The 17,740-nt window shown below is 45.5% G+C and overlaps 1 protein-coding gene across 1 annotated transcript in view; it reads left to right on the top strand.

Moving 5' to 3' along the window:
• CDRT1 (CMT1A duplicated region transcript 1) overlaps window positions 1-16,685 on the top strand; it is a 32,194-nt gene extending 15,509 nt beyond the window's left edge. Inside the window, exons 7-14 of the mRNA XM_038371581.2 lie at window positions 1,512-1,715; window positions 2,927-3,048; window positions 3,642-3,790; window positions 6,364-6,506; window positions 8,334-8,492; window positions 11,220-11,506; window positions 12,690-12,887; window positions 15,811-16,685. Coding sequence (XP_038227509.1) covers window positions 1,512-1,715; window positions 2,927-3,048; window positions 3,642-3,790; window positions 6,364-6,506; window positions 8,334-8,492; window positions 11,220-11,506; window positions 12,690-12,887; window positions 15,811-16,685 — 2,137 coding nt within the window. The remainder of the gene's footprint in view (window positions 1-1,511; window positions 1,716-2,926; window positions 3,049-3,641; window positions 3,791-6,363; window positions 6,507-8,333; window positions 8,493-11,219; window positions 11,507-12,689; window positions 12,888-15,810) is intronic.
• Window positions 16,686-17,740: the final 1,055 nt, after the last annotated feature.

Genomic DNA, 17,740 nt, shown 5'->3' with positions numbered 1-17,740 from the left:
AAGGCATGAGGTACAAGCCAGGGGCGAATCAGGTCCAGTAAGTGCTAAGTATTATTAGTGCGCAAGTGTGGACAAGGCTATAGTTTCCTATGCATATTTATTTTTCTAAGGGTAACTGTTGCTGTTATTTATTCAAAGTTTTGATGGAACTAGTGTAGAAGTCGCTGCATGAAAAATAAGGTTCACATTATTTACAGGTTGTGTAACTTATTCATGATTAGTGTCCAAATTTCAGGGTTCGGTTCTGCCCCTCTTACGCATGCCTTCCCCCAGAATTAGTTTCACTGGACTCAGTGGAAGTATTTGTATAGTAAGGTATTACAATGTGACCAAGGGTAGCAAAATCTAGTCCCTAAGCAGCACTTTCTGATGCCCATTACATAGGCAAAACTGGATTAGAACCCAGAATCTTCTGCTCCAATCACTTATGCTCCGGCCACATGATCTGAAGGAGAAGACTCCTCTCTGACTGTATGCATATATGTGTCAGTGTGTTTATATGAGGATCCAGATCACTGTGTGTGCAAGTCAGTTTGTGAGTGTGAGTGTGTGTAGGGGGGAAGGGGGCAATCATATCAGCCTATGTGAGTCTTGGTGTGTGTGTGAGGCTGAGTCTCAGCTGTTTGTGTGTGTATCACAGGATATGTGTCTCAGTATGTGTGGATATGTGTATAAGCAAAACCTGAAATATGTATATTTCGATACATTGTTGCTGCAGAATTGGCATTTAAAAACATCAATGTCCGGGGAACCCTGACCACCAAACATGCCCTTGTATAAAGGCATTATAGTGATTCAATTTCTGAAATAGTGGGGTCAGCAGTCCCCAGTGGGTCTCATCCCCTTCCCCTCTATGATTTATTATCTGCACACAAACATCAGCTGAAACCTTGGGTCTCAGCAACCAGGGCCATCCCTAGCTATTTTGGTGCCCTAAGCAGCCTTCCTGTGGGGGGTGGTTGTGTGTGTGTGTGTGTATGTGTAGGTGGGCTGGCCCCAGGCCTCCGTGGGGGGTGGGGGGTCTGGCCCCAGGCCTCCACGGGAGAGGGCAGTGGGGAAACTGTCCCCCAGCAGGAGCTGGCAGAGCGAAGCGGGCTGGGGCTGGGTCGTTCCACTTCCTGCCGCAGGGCACCTGACCCCTGGTGCAGTCCTCAGGGCAATGATGGAGTGGGGGCGGGGCGGGAGTGGAGCAGGGACGGGGGCCAGGGGGAAGAGGCGGAACAGGGGCTGGAGCAGCACGCAGCTGCATAGGGCACCAGGAAATTTGGTGCCCTAAGAAGCTGCATACTTTGCGTACCGGTAAGGATGGCCCTGTCAGCAACCCTCCCGCTAGTACCTGGAGGGGTTCCATGTACCTTTCCAGGACGGCCCCTCAATTCTGTTCACTGAGCTGAGATACCACGGCATTGAGCAAAATACAGGTGCCTGTAAATAACAATTTACAGTGTTTTCCTGGCTAGCCCTGTAATGCTTTGGCAGATGCTCTCCTCAGTCTCTGCTTGCTTACCCAGCTCAGATCCACACAGGGTAATCCACTATAGTGGTGGAAACTTGCTTGCCATTGGCTCAGTGGACCGCAAAGTCAGGTTCCTTGACGTGTTGGAGCTGAAGAAAGTGCCACCTGTGATCAGTGGCCATGCTGGGAGCATCAAGGCAGTGTTCCTCAACGAGAAGAAAGGGTTCGTGCTGAGTGCCAGCTTTGATCTCAGCATCAGGTGAGCAGTGCTGATATGAGGATCACTGGGCAGAGTGATCCAGTTTGCAATGATCTATTGAAAGAAAATTTTAAGCATAAAACCCAAAACCAAACCCAACATTGGGCATTTTTTCCAGAATCCTCCCCTCCCCGTTTTCTAACTGTAATAATGAGAGAAGAAAAACACATCATAGATATCCTAGTGTACTCCCTTGCTCATGCAGGACATTTCCCCTCTGGGCTTCCCTGTTTCATCCAGTACTGGAAGAAGAAGTAGCAGAGTGCTCCAGGAAAACTGATTGTTGTGATATTTCTAAACCGGAGACATTGAGATATGTTTCTGATTAGCATCTGCGGTGAAATCCTGGCCCTGTTGAAATCCATGCCAAAACTCCCACTCAGTTCAATAGGGCTAGGAGTTCACCCCTGAAGTTTGGGAGGCTTTTTTTTAATCTTCCCATCATTTTGATACCAACTCATTCCCATGGTATCTGACCACCTTCCAGTGCACTTGGAAGAAAGTATAGAGGCAGCTTTATACTATGCAGAGGCATACAATGGTGTAGATCAGGATACATGCCTCATTGACGTTGGGGAATGGGAAGTCTTATGTCATCTCTGTCACTAATTCTTAGGATAATAATAATCTGCTGCTACAATAGCCCTGCATTATGCCCACAGGCGGAGACCCAAGTCAGGTTCTCCAGCTCTGGGATGACAATGGCAGGGCCTGTTTCAGAGGCCACATCAGTGTAATAGGAGGGGAAAGAGTCTACACAGATATGGAGTCTTTGTCTCCCACCTGCTTCAGCATGGGATGGCCTTTGCTATATCGATGTGCTTGGGTTTTCTCAGTGAAGCAGCTTTAAGTCTTCTTGGCAGCTGCTTGACGGAAATGGGGCTGTTTGAAGGATTGTTACATTTGGAGGCCAGAGGTAACCATTGTTGGGTAGCCAGAGAAGCAATCCAGATGTATGTGACCATGACAGCCCTGGTGCCACCAGAACAAAATATAAGATCAGGTATCTAAATATTAGGGCCTGATTCTACTCCCCTTACATCGGGCTTTTCTCAGTGTTACTTCATTGACCTCAGTGGAATTACTCCCAACTTACACCAGTGTATGTGCGAGGAGAACTAGGCCCATTAGCTGGCAATAATAACAAATAAGTCATTAATTAACAATTAATGAATCACAGGATTCTCCCCTTCTTGGTCTTTACTCTACAGATGCTGGAATATATTCACTGGGGCTTGTGTGAAGATCCTTAACGGTCACATGAAGACCATCACTTGCCTGGACATGTACAAAAACAAGATTGTGTCAGGAGCAAGAGATTGCATGGTCAAAGGTGAGCACGCAATCGCCGAAATAGCCCCAAGGCTTTGATGGGGGGCCATCGTCAGCCACATTCCCAATCCCAGTGGTAACAGCAAAGGGGTTTGGATCGGCTTATACCAGCCTAGAAAGTGGCCCAATATGTATATTTATAGCACAGACAGTGTGTGACCCTGACAACCAGCGTGGAAACCAGGGGGTGGATTTCAAACTCTCACAATGGAGCTTAGTTTGCTCTGCAAGCAATGGCCACGCACGCAACTCCTATTAGGGTGGTTTTATACAATATGAATGGCGTTGTGGTTATGGCAATGGGACTTGAGACACCTGGATTCAGTCCTCAGCTCTGCTATAAACTTCCTGTGGTGACCTTAGATTCTCAACTGTGGTTATAATGATACTCCATTGCTTTCTCTATTTGAATTGTGAACGCTTCAGGGCAGGGTTTGTCTTGGTGCAGCACCTAGCACAAGGGGGCTCGGAACTCAGCTGAGGCCTCTAGGTACAACTGTGGACTCAAATAAGAATTTGTATTCACATTTTCCAGAGCGATACAGACAAATAAATGTGGACATTATTTATGTTTCTCCTTTCCACTTCTAACAGTGTGGGATTTAAACACCGGGCGATGCATCAAAACGTTAAAACACAAAGATGCCATTTGGACAGCTAAAATCAACAACACCCACATTGTGAGTGGTTGCGAAAAAGGGTTGGTGAAAGTGTGGCACGCTGATACATGCATGTTGATCAAGGTACGTTTCTTCCTAATCATAGTGTGCTCTGGAAATGTATTTGGGTGTTTTCTCTCTGCATGCTGTCCCAGCTCTGCGCAGCTACCTGGCCCAGCAGACCTCGATAGTACTACCTAGAGAGACCACAGACTTGGTTCACTGGCGAAGGCGCTCAGCCAGCTTTACTGTCAACAAAGCACAGGACTAGCTCCCTGGATCTATGTCTATGGGTACCCTAACATATCAGGCCCTTTATAATGGACTCAACTCAGTCAGCAAGCAGGACTCTCTGCTGCCCCTTGGCTAGACAAAGGATTAAGGCAAGGTATCCTGACATTTATAGACTGAGACAAACAACTGGAAAAAGCATCTTACGCAACACCTTATGTGTTTCATGACATCTGTTTATCTCCCCTGGTTCCCAATATCTTGAACAAATCATCCCTATTCATTGTTTTGTCAAACCATCTTATCTTATACTATATGGGGATGTATCTGTACTAGCTGGAATATATTTATGTAAATATCTAGAGCCTAGTACACTAGCAACAACTTTGCCAAATTCATGCACTGGACAGTGAACTTGCAAACATCTGCTTTAATACATGACCTGACTTTGACTCACAGCCTCAGATCTTACACCAGGCTCTCTCTTTCTCTACTACACACTGAGGGTTGGAAGGGACCTTATCATCTAGTCTATTCCCCTGCACTGAGGCAGGATTAAGTTCACCATCCCTGACAGATATTCATCTAGCCTGTTTTAAAATCCTCCATTGATGGGGATGCCACAACCTCCCCAGGTAACCTGTTCCAGTGCTCAACTATCCTTAGTTAGAAAATTTTTCCTAATTACCTAAATATGCCTTCCTGCAAGCTAAGCCAATCAGGACAGCTGAACTCTTGTAGGGTTAGACTAGATGAGCCTTGTGGTCCCTTCTAACCTCTATGAGTCTCTGATTCCCTTGGTGGACATGGAGAACAATTGATCACTGTCCTCTTTATAAAATCCCTTTACATATCTGTTCACCCGCACTAGTCATGGCTTTTTGTTTACACCAAAGGCGTTTTTTAAAAAGAAAGAAAGAAAAAGGTATGAAACCGGTAACCGATGATCAACAGAATTAGTGATGGTTGACCTGTGTAAGAGCCTATTGGCAAACAATTCACCAAATAAAAAATTGATATTTGATCTGGTCATTAATTTTTTGCTGTTTGCAGATATTTGAGTTTTTGTTTGGGTGAGCGTTCACAAGCAGGGATTTTCTGGATAATAGCTGTATTTCAGGGCTGGGGATGATGCATAGTTAGACTAAGAAATGAAATTTGTTTCTAGCAGAAACAAAAAGAGTTTATAAAGATTAGGGATATCCAGACAGCTGCACTGTAATTTAAAGATCAGAGCCAGTTTGATTTCAGTCATACCAGTGTATCTCCTGTTCTTTGAGAGGTGAAAAGCAGTTTCTATTGATGGAAAAGAGTCTGATGGAATTGCATGTACAGATGTTTATCAAGGGTAAGATGTTCCATTTCTAGATGACCTACGTTTACATATGGCTCCTACCAGCTTGGTTAGGGGCAGTTTCATATTGTCTTTCCTGGTTGATTATTCGCTTAACAGACCCTAAAGGTCTCAGTTTAATTCTCAGCTGCAATAACATGCACATAGTAGGGCCCTACCAAATTTACAGTCCATTTTGGTCAATTTCATGGTTATAGGATTTTAAAAATAATACATTTCATGATTTCAGCTATTTAAATCTGAAATTTCATGGTGTTGTAACTGTAGGGGTCGTGACCCAAAAAGGAGTGGGGGGATTGTGAGGTTACTGTGTGTGTGTGTGTGCGCAGGGGTGTTGTGGTACTGCTTCCCTTTCTTCTGCGCTGCTGCTGGCGGTGGCACTGTCTTCAGAGCTGGACAGTGGGAGAGTGGTGGCTGCAGGCTGGGCACCGGCTCTGAAGGCAGCGCCAGCAGCCACACAGAAGCAAGGATGGCACGGTATGGTATTGCCACCCTTACTTCTGCACTGCCGCTGGTGGGGTTCTGCCTTCAGAGCTGGGCACCCAGCCAACAGCCACCACTTTCCGGCCACCCAGCTCTGAAGTCAGTGCAGAAGTAAAGGTGGAAATACTGCAACTTCCCTAAAATAACCTTGTGACCCCCCTGCAACTCCCTTTTGGGTCAGGACCCCCATCTGAGAAACTCTGATCTCCCTATGAAATCTGTATAGTATAGGCTAAAAACACACAAAATACCAGATTTCACAGGGGGAACCCAGATTTCATGGTCCGTGACATGTTTTTCATAGCTGTGAATTTGATATGGCCCTACACATAGCACACACAGTGATTCTCGCCAATGAATGAATAAGTTCACATTAGTGTCTGGCCAGCAAGAGTGAGCCTGGCATGTTTTACTTACAATGACTATTGAATCAAAACTATTACCAAAAGGCTTATTGTAATCCTTTACAGAATCCACTATAAAGCATAAGAGGGCAGTATTGTAACATGAGAATGATTGGGGCTATGTGTATGCCCAGAATTCTTATAGTTTGTTACACTATGTGACATGTGGCTCTTTCATGTTACAGACCTTAGAAGGGCACCGAGGCCCAGTAAAATGCCTGGCCTTTGATCAATGGCATCTAGTGACAGGAACCTCTGATGGATTTGTCCTGGGATGGAGCATGGTGGGAAAACATAGGAGATGTCTAATGGCTTTCAGGCACCCACAGTAGGTATCATTCACACGTTGGAATCCACAGATAACAAATGTCTACATGTTTCCTATAGCTCTGAATATAAATAAAGTGAACACTGTTACCTGCTTAGGAATATGTCTACACAGAATGTGTTAATTCACAGTCCTAACACTTTAAAATTTTCCCTGTCCTGCAGGGAGTGGAGTTTTTGTTTTACAAGAATTCAGTAGAACAGTGACTCTTGAGTAAGGAATCCCCTGCAGAACAGATGGAATTAAAGTCCTAGGACTGAGTATCTTGCATGACTCTTACCTTCACAAGGGAATAGCAGCATTCGATGTTGTCCCATGACACAATAAAGCTAGGCATTTGGGAAAACTATTATGTATGATATTATATATGGTGATGAAGAGGTCCTCAAGTGTACAGAAAAGCACTGATGGACTAAATACATGGGGTGAAATCCTGGCCCTACTGAAGTGAATGGGTGTTTTGCCATTGATTTCCAATATGGCCAGGATTTCACCCATGATGATAATATACCTTCAAGAAACATTATTAAGGTTGCAAAGTCAAAACCTCCAAAATTAGAGTATGCCAAAATGAAGATTGCCTGTACAACCTTAAATCAGTCCTCTTATGCGTATGCATTATGATATAGTATTTTAGTACATGCTCGTATACTGCCAAATTTCAAGTCCTACTCCAAAGCCTGGTGATACAAGAGTTGTTCAATAAAAGGTCACAGCATTTTTAATAAGGAGAAAAACAATGTGTTTTTCCTTTGCCTTGTTATCCAAACAGCTAAATCGTTTTGACTGAAATTTCCCAAAAGCATTCAACGTGAGGCAGACACCCAACATGGCAAATTTCAGCACAGTTACAGTTAGATAGAGTTAAAAGCCATTGGAAAGTGGGTCTTATATCAGGAAGTGTTAGGAAAACTTAAAAATAGGTGTCAATACTAACCCTGCCTATAATTAGTATGACGTGAGTGCAGGTGAAAAAACAGAATAAACAAAACACAATTCTTTGGCAGAAAAACTAATTCAGATCTTATGCCTTCTGGAAGTAAACTGTAAAGACTTTAGACGCAAATGCTCCCAGCACATGATGAATGCTAACATCTAGGATTCAATCCACCTAAACTTGAGGTGCTCTTATCCCAGTCCAGGGGCAAATGATCCACTGTGAGACAAGGAGTTCAGGAAAACAAGATCATTCCCATCTCTTTGTTATTGACATAGAAGCAGGGATAATTTAAGATTAAATGGGATCCAGACACATCAAAATGTCAGGAACCTCTAATATATATTCAGCAGCATGTTAAGCTATTTATTTTGACAGAAAAGACTAACAGAAGATAGTGCATATGTGAAACATGGAGACATTAGTTTTGTTGTGGAAACCATTCCCTTTGCATATCATGACATTTTGTGATTTTAACTATGCTGTGATAAGACTACATAACCATACTGTTTGCATTTACTTTCAGAGGTTATTTAAAGGAAGAGATGTGACTGAAAATGCCTACTGGCAAAGCTAATATGCTGCGACTGGTCTTAAACATAGTGATTGCTACGAATGACTGCTTCGTTCATCTTTTGAGCATGTCCAATAAATTGTCTGAACTTCATAATTTTGGCCATCTCTTCATTCCAAAGGCAGCAATGATTAGGGAGGAATTTTCTGGGTGACTTTCATCCTCCCCGGCCTCTTTTAAACCTGACTAGTTCTCTCATCTTCCCTGTAGGCAGAGATGGACCTGCTTCACTCACCATCCAAGAAAGAACATTGTTACTTCAATCTTCTCATATAGGAATAAAGAATGTGCTTATGCTCCGGTGTTTTGTTTTCAGAGAAGTCCTGTATCTGGCGTTTCTGTATCTCCGAGTCATCAGTGGCTGCGCTGATGGAAAAATACGTATATTTAACTTCCTGACTGGGACCTGCCTGAAGGTGATGAGGGCCAATAGCAGAGGTGACCCTGTGGTGTCCTTCTGCATTGTAGAAAATAGGTGGGTAATAGCAGTTGCACTCAGACTCTGAGCCAGTTAGACAGATTGTGTTGCTCGAGAAATCATGTCCTTTTTACAGCCCTAACAAGTGGGTTTTTTTTAGAGGATTCTGCTGATTTGACAACTATGGATCACTGCAATATGTTATTCTATTAAGTAGGTGTGGTGTTTTAGTTTGGATTTCATTCCAAACTTCCCCAAAACATTGGATATTCATCCTGATGTTTAGATTCAGGCCCATTTTAGAGATAGGGCAAAGCTATAAAGTGGGATCAAGATTGCTATCTGAATTTCCTCAGAGTTTGGGTGGGTTCAGGATCAGGCCCACGTGTGCTCTTAACACGCCAGTGTTCTACTGCATTTTCATAAATGTAAGAGATTGAAAAGGCCTACTCATCACATCCATCCTTTTAGACAAGAGTAGGCTTGTTCCCTACAGTGTGTTCCCAGTGTTTTTTCACCCCGATTCAAGGGTCCCTAGCAACAGGACAACGACCATTTCTCTTGGGAGCTAGTTCACAGCCTAACAGTCAGAACGTCTTTCCTTTTCATGATTTCATCCAGTGGTGAGCTGGAGCCGGTTCGCACTGGTTCACGCGAACCGGTTCTTAAATGTAGAAGCAGTTTTAGAACGCGTTGTTAGGGCTCCCTGAACTCCCGGCCCGGGAGGCTCCCCCAGCCCCTCCCCTGCCCTCCCCCGGCACCAGCGCTCTGGGCCATTCCTGGGCAGCTCTACAGTGCCTGCTGCTTTGAGCAGCATGGTAAGGGGGTGGGAGTGTAGGCTCCAGCGAGCCGCGCGGCATCCATACATGCTGCCCTGAGCAGCATAGTAAGGGGGCTGGCCCGGGTCTGGGAGGAGGGGCTGGATAAGGAGCAGGGAGCGGTTGGAGGGGGCAGAGGTTCTAGGGGGGGCGGTCAGGGTTGGGTAGGCAGTCGCTGCCCCAGAAAGTCCCAGCCAGGCTGGGACTCGGCTAGGGCAGTCCCCCAGGCCAAGGGGGCCCCGACTCGCGGCGCTAGGGAGGGTGCATGGTGTAGGGCTCAGTGTTATAGAAGGGGGCTGTTGGAGACAGGGCCGGCTCTAGGCACCAACAAGAAGGTGCTTGGGGTGGCACATTTCTAGGGGCGGCATTCCGGCGCTGGCCATGCCGCCCCTAGAAATGTGCTCCCGCTGGCCTCCGCGCCACCTCCGCCTGCTCCCTTGAGCGCGCCGCAACCGCTCCGCTTCTCCTCTCCCCCTCCCGCCCAGGCTTGCTGCACGCCAAACAGCTGTTTTGCGCGGCAAGCCTAGGAGGGAGGAAGAAGCCGAGCAGCGGCGCACTCTGGGGAGGCAGTAGTGGTGGAGCGGAGGTGAGCTGGGGCAGGGAACGGTTCCTCTAACCCCCCCCACCGATACTTCCTGTGCTCCCCCCCACACCCTCGCTCACCTCCGCTCTGCCTGCTTCCCTGAACCTGCTACCTCTCCCTTGCCTGAGAAGGGGGGAGGTGGTGTGTTCAGGGGAGCAGGCGGAGTGGAGGTAAGTAAGGGCGGGGAGTTGCAGGGGGAAGTCGCAGGAAGCAATGGGGGGGGATGCAGCACACCCGGGGAGAAGGCAGTGCTGGGGATTTGGGGGAGGGGCAGAGGCAGGGGCAGGGAGGGCACGAAAAAAAGGGGGGCAACCAAAAATTGTTTTGCTTGGGGCGGCAAAAATGCTAGAGCCAGCCTTAGTTGGAGAAGGGGCCCGCTGCTAGAGGGGGGTGCAGGGAGCAGTACCTTTTTGGGGGTACGGGGCTACAGAAGGGCTGCGGGGCCCTGCATCCTTTCTTGGGGCAGGGGCTGCGCTGCAGCTGGTACCTGCGCTGCGCAGCCATCCAGGCAGCCTCTCTGGGGCCCCGCGCGCAGAGGCCAATCTGATGCCGCCTCGCTCAGCAGCTGCGGCTGAGCTCCATGCTGCTTCCTGCCCAGCCCAGGAAGCGCGACCGGCTGCGCTGGACAGGGAGATCAGGCACCATGTGACTGGGCGCTGCGTAGGGCCGGGGAGAGTCAGGCCCCTGGCAGCAGCAGCCGCCTCCTCCTCTGCCCCAGGAGCTGGGCAGGGACGGCTGGTGCCATGGCTGGGGGCTGCCTTGGGCATGCTGCGGCGAGCCCCCCCAGTCTCTCCCGCTCCTGCACTGTGGGGCTGTCCGGCCTTTGCTGCTCAGGGGCGCTCACATCTCACGGTGGGGAGTCAGGCAGATGGCAGCCTTTGCCTGCAGAGAGCCACCACCCCACATGCTGGGAGTGACCTTACTGGTGCAAGGGCTGCAGGACTCCTGCGCCACCAGCAGGCACCTGGGATGGAGAATGGGCCTGGGGAGGGCAGGGGGGCAGGACAGAGCCTGGGGGGGCAGAACAGAGGCACTTCCCTTAAATCAGAACTTTTTATAGGGAACCAGTTAAGATTTTGGCAACTCATCACTGATTTCATCCCATTATTCCCAGTTGTATCTAGCAATAAATTAACTCAACAGCGTTCTTTACATTCAGGTTACATTAATTGGAATGAGCTGGCAATGATCAGATGATCATCAGGGCTAGCAACAATCTAAACACTGCTCATTTTCTTTTCCCCAACCAAGCAATTGCAATTTCAATTCTAGTTATGCACCCAGCATCTGCATCAGTGCACACAAGCAATCTGGCACAACAGGTAACTGCTACACCATTATTGCAAGGTGTGATTCTTAGCACTGTTCCTCTTCCCTTCCTAGGATGGTGATCAATGCTCTGAGCAGCATTTTGATGTTCCAGTTTGAGGATGTAGAGTGGGACTACACGCTACAGGCCAACCGAGAGGAAGGAACAAAGGCTAAGGAAAAGCACAATGAAATCAGGATCAGAATGCTGCCCAATCCATATGTTCACGCTCAGCACGTGAAACAGGATGTAGCCAGCCACAGGAAGACATATTATTCCGAGGAGAAACCAGATGAGGACCAGATAACGTTGGCATACCTGGTTCGCCGTTGGTCAACAAGGGATTGCGGGACACCTTCAGGTACCGTATACACCTCTTGCAGTGCACTGTGTTAAAGGGGCAGCCCCAACCTGAAATCTAGTCAGTTTAGAAAATGAGTTAGGAAATATTTTCAGGTACCCACTGTCCTAGCCCAATCCCCCACCATTGTCCAGGGATGTATGCTAGACAGCTGCTGCATTTTAGCGATCTATATATTTTGTAAGGCCCTTTAGGATCCTGTGAGAAGCAGGGTGCAATAGAAAATTGAGGCCTTAATTCAGCAAGCTATTCAAGTATCTAACTTTAAGTATGTGAGTACTCTCACTGAAGTCAGTGGGATTACTCATGTGCTTAAAGTTAGGCATATGCTTAAGTACCTGCTGAGTGGTGCACGAATTACTACTTATTTTAAAATCCTCCCCCTCCCCAGTATAAGTCTTAGAAGCATCTGTGATTAGACTTCACAACCAAGATGAAGACTAAATCCACACAGGTTTACACTCTTCAAACTGTAACATTCCAGTGCAGTTTGAGTCTATGGGTGGCTACTGAATCCAAATTGTGATGCAGAAACCTGCAACTCTTGAGCTTGTGCTCTATATCGCAGAGCACCACATGTCTGAGACACTGCAAAGCTTGTGTCTTTGAGTTCTAAAATATTGATTAGAACAAATACATTGTGAAGAAATTCACAGCTTAGATTCCATTTCAGTCCTTTAGTGCAAGACCATTAAATGTCTTAATGTCATAAATGCAGGGCCATCTCAGCTACTTAGGATTGTTAAAACAGTCGTGTGGCATTAACACCCAACACAGCCATTTGCCTGTCTGAAGACCCATGCGTTGCAAGGAGACAAGCAATAGAGAGGGAATGAACCAGATTCCAACCTCTGTAACAACCAGTGTAAATCCTCAGAGTCAGTGATTGTAGAATCTATGGATTTACACCAGCATAATCCAGATTTGAATCTGTCCCAGCAAGGAGGCATGGAGCTCTCGTTATCTTCCAAGCATCTCTGATGCTTTTAGCTTCTCAAACATTTCTAGATATTTTTCAGTCAACCATGGCTCACTAACTTTAGAAGTTGGAACTAGAAACAAAATAGTAACCGAAAGCCAGAAGACTCAAAAAATACATAGATAATGACGACCTTGGTAGATAAAAGACAATTAGCTTTAAAATCTTAATGCTACAGGATTAATCCACTTCCCTCTCTTGCAGGTCTCCGTTATGAATTTGTGAAGGCACCTGCTCACCGGCCAAGTCAGACTTTGCAAAGGAGCATGGGTTGCCTTGATATAAAGCCGGACCAGAAGAAAAGGTTCTCTCTTCCTGGGAGACGACAGGTCTATAACAGTGATTCAGAAGACTCAGGTCGAACATATGGTGCAGTAACACCACAAAGCTTGTCTGAATCCGGTAAGAGATCTTGGTGGCTAGATGCTATCACGATGGTTGCATTAGAAATATCGAAGATAGATAGATTATATGGTAAGGGGTAATATGTCTGGGTAAGAGGCCTGCAGTAAATGAGAAGTTTGATCTAGAGTCTGCACTGGGTAAGTGGATCTCTTTGGGGCCTGCAATGGTTATGAGACTGTTTTAGGTCAGGCAGATGAACAGACATTAAGACAAGTGATCTCTTCTAACTGAAGCCTAGAAAAGTTCTGTAATATTTGGTCCCATTTCTTCCTCTATGCAATTATTGCTACACTTTATATTTCCTTTTGCATTTCAAAGTCACTTTTATCTACTTAAAAAAGTAACTTTCTCTGGGGAGGGAAGGAGAGGGTTTCCACACACAAGTTCTCAGAAGAAACGGTTAGCTACTATTTAAACGCCAATATTAGTTTGCTCAAGAAATCACTCTGTAAATACATTTTGTTCCAACATGGCTGAGCCAGCCAGTAAGGTGGTCGACGTTGAAATTTGACAAAATAATCCAGAGATCACAGGTGTGCTCCTTGGTGATTTGATGGAAATCATTTTTCTTCTCTGTTGTATTGTTTGTATTAGTGTATTTTCATAGATACTAAGGTCAGAAGGGACCATTCTGATCATCTAGTCTGACCTCCTGCACAGCGCAGGCCACAGAATTTCACCCACCCACTCCTATGAAAAACCTCACCCATGTCTGAGCTATTGAAGTCCTTAAATCATGGTTTAAAGACTTCAAGGAGCAGAGAAGCCTCCCTCAAGTCAACCAGGCCCCATGCTACAGAGGAAGGCGAAAAACCTCCAGGGCCTCTCCAATCTGCCCTGGAGGAAAATTCCTTCCCGACCCCAAATATGGCCATCAGCTAAACCCTGAGCATATGGGCAAGATTCACCAGCCAGATACTACAGAAAATTCTTTCCTGGGTAACTCAGATCCCATCCAATATCCCATCTCACGGGAATTAGTCCTATTTACCCTGAATATTTAAAGATCAAGTATTTTAATTTTGTCTGAGCAGCCCCAAGTGTTGGTTGGAGCTTTATTTTTTAGATTCATAGATACTAAGGTCAGAAGGGACCATTCTAATCATCTAGTCCGACCTCCTGCACAACACAGACCACAAAATCTCACCTACACACTCCTACAAAAAACCTCACCTATGTCTGAGCTATTGAAGTCCTTAAATCGTGGTTTAAAGACTTCAAGGAGCAGAGAATCCTCCCTCAAGTGACCCGTGCCCCATGCTACAGAGGAAGGCGAAAAACCTCCAGGGCCTCTTCCAATCTGCCCTGGAGGAAAATTCCTTCCCGACCCCAAATATGGCGATCAGCTAAACCCTGAGCATATGGGCAAGATTCACCATAGGATAGATCTAGGCTGGATACAGCCCTTCATGATGTTCCCATAGGCTCCATATTTCCTATGCAATGTATTGGATCAAATTCTGTCCTCAATGGCAGCTGTAGCTGAGAGCAGAATATGACTCTTAATGGTTTTCTTATTGGAGAAATGAGCTGTGATAAAGAGAAACCTTACAGTGACTCTTCCCACTCCAGTGAGCGCTTCGTTGGCTAACACAGTAAATTAGAGAAGCCAACGGCATTTTATGTACTGGCAGATGAGTTTTAAATTCAGAACTGGTTGGGGATTATAACCGAATCCCAAAGAGTCTGAAGACAGAGAAGAGAAGCAGTGGACATGTTGTAAGCTACCTAGACTATGGAAATACAGAGAAAGGTAGGTTAGGATGAAGTGAGGTAAGGAGAGGGCAAAAAGACAAATAATATTAACAATAGGTTAAAGCATGTGAAATGGGAACAAAGAAAGGGTTCGTAAATAGGAAAACCTGAACAAGTAGCAAAAGATCTAGAGCCAGCAATGTAAAAACTACAGAAAAGTCACAAAAATAAATCCCACTTCTATTTATTAAAAATTAACAGGAAAATTTGAATCCATGTCCGGATTTGGATTTCAACTTCCCCGAGACAAGATCTTCAGCTGGTGTAAATTGGCACAGCTCCACTGAAGTCAACGGAGTGACACCACTTTACGCTAGCTGAGGATCTGATCCCTACTATTCAGAGGTGTTTGGATCTGGGGTTTGCATCAGGCCCATCTCTACCTGCAGATTACTTACATATTAATACTCCACATTTACCTATACCTGGCAAGAACAGAGTCCCTAATGCTGTGTACTCTATATTGCTATATTTCTCATTTTAAAAATCCCTAGCATTTCTTAACTTTGGGCACAATCAGATAATCTTGGAATGATGATGAAAGATGGCTTGTTCACCTTGAGCTTTCCATTTCTAATCCAGTACAGATATGTAATGACCAGAAGTTGATACGATCTGATTGTTGTTCAGCGGCTTATGTTGGAAACTGACTTGGCATTTTGAGTTCACTTCCTTGTATCCCTGTCATGAGACCCAATTCTACTCCCATTAGAAACCATGACTTCAAGGAAACCAGGACAGGTGTCAGAGTACCCACAAACAATTGTCCGTCCAGTGTCAAATTATTTTATCATCTACAGACTATTGCAACTGGCACTCTATAGATAACATAGAATTGTCACCACTGTTGGCAGTCAGGTCAAAGAATGATGATGACTGAACCCATAAAGAGGGTCCTCTGCTACCCTCAGGATGGACACACATCAGACCGGACAGCGTTGGGGAAAGTTGATCTGCTGCTCCTCATGCTGTGCTTGTTCTGTGGGTCACCAGGACTTTCCCTTTAGTACCCATCATCAGCCCCCTCTCGGGACTCCATCTCTCCAAGAAGGATCAAACAGGCTACCACCACCACCACCAACCTCACTGTAAAATCACTTCCATATATACAGATATATATAGTTAGATAATTTTTTCTTTTCTTCATGTTTATTTTTGGAAACAGATAGTGAATCTGGCTACGACTCTCCGGTCCATGTATCTTCACTTGCTGAAAACGCTAAGGCTTCTTTGCAGCGTATAAAGAAACAAGGCCCACATTGTCCCATGTCTCCTGACCAGATCCTCCTGACTGTCAGCACGCTCCAGCATGCCTACAAGCAGGACCAAGTCAGCTCCATTATGATGCACCATACAAAAATCAGGGATGTCTGGGGACCTTCGCTGTGCCTCCAAGAATGCCCTAAAAAGATGTCACACAAAATCCCTAAGCAAGAGAAAAAGGATCAGTCAACCCAACTCAGACACATTAAATCTGCCAGTGGCTCTCTGATTATGAAAAGAATTTCCACACCCTTTGAAACCAAAAGACTGCAGCTCAACTTGAAGAACGCTTTGCATGGGTCCGCAGTGCATTCTTTCATTCCTGCTCCCATGATTGTACGCTCCAAGTCATGCTGCAGCTTGCCAGAAGAGAAGAACGTTCGTACTGGCCATGGCAGAGCCACTTCCCTATCTGAGGGTGGGGCTCAGTTGATTGGCCACTTAACAAGCTCATCTGAATCCATCAAATCAACACGCATGATGATCGCACAAACTAAAATTGAAGCAGGGTTCCGGAAAGAAAGTCCCCTCTTCTTACAAACCACAAATCCTTACCGGATGAATACCGGGTTCAGGCTTCTGACAGTGAAGCAGATGAAAATGTATGAAGAAGCTACAGCTGTTGAGTATCAAGCTCACCGAACAAAATATATAGCAGACCAGCAAAAAGAGTGCAGGAAGGCCTGGTTAAAGAAAATTAAAGGCCTCCCCATAGACAATTTCACCAAGGAGGGAAAAATAGCTGCCCCCGAACTTGGGCTTAATGTGTATGTCTGAGCGAAGCTCCTTAAGGCACGCTACCAGCTCTGTTAAAGAAATAAATGCCAACATATAGATGGGGTTTTGGGCTTCTTGGGTTGCTCAAATTGTTTGATTCAGCTCTGGTCCCCATTTGAGGATACCATCTCATGGCCATCAATGTTCTGTAGGGGGGAGGGATTATATAAAGAACACTGCATGATTCTTCAAGAAAATCATATTGACATAGTTAAATAGTCAAAAAGAACTTGTGGCACCTTAGAGACTAACAAATTTATCTGAGTCCTTGCTTACAGACAGCCCCCAACCTGAAGCAAATACTCACCAGCAACCACACAACAAAAACACTAACCCAGGAACCTATCCTTGCAACAAAGCCTGTTGCCAACTGTGTCCACATATCTATTTAGGGGACACCATTCATAGGGTCTAATCACATCAGCCACACTATCAGAGGTTCATTCACCTGCTCATCTACCAATGTGATATGTGGCCAACAATGCCCCTCTGCCATGTACATTGGCCAAACCGGACAGTCTCTACATAAAAGAATAAATGGACACAAATCAGATGTCAAGAATATAACATTCAAAAACCAGTCAGAGAACACTTCAATCTCTCTGGTCACTTGATTACAGACGTAAAAGTCGCAATATTACAACAAAAAAACTTCAAAAACAGACTCCAATGAGAGACTGCTGAATTGGAATTAATTTGCAAACTGGACACCATTAAATTAGGCTTGAATAAAGACTGGGAGTGGATGTGTCATTACACAAAGTAAAACTATTTCCCCATGTTTATTTTTCCCCCCTACTGTTCCTCACACGTTCTTGTCGACTGCTGGAAATTGCCCATCTTGTTTATCATTACAAAAGGTTTTTTGGGGTTTTTTCTCTCCTGCTGGTAAAACCCTCACCTTAACTGATCACTCTCGTTATAACACCCATTGTTTCATGTTATCTGTGTATATAAAATCATCCTCCTGTATTTTCCACTGCATGTATCCGATGATGTGGGCTGTAGCCCACGAAAGTTTATGCTCAAATAAATTTGTTAGTCTCTAAGGTGCC

This window comes from Dermochelys coriacea, chromosome 14 (genome assembly GCF_009764565.3).
Source record: "Dermochelys coriacea isolate rDerCor1 chromosome 14, rDerCor1.pri.v4, whole genome shotgun sequence".
NCBI lineage: Eukaryota > Metazoa > Chordata > Testudines > Dermochelyidae > Dermochelys > Dermochelys coriacea.
This window is presented reverse-complemented; position numbering and strand designations above follow the sequence as displayed.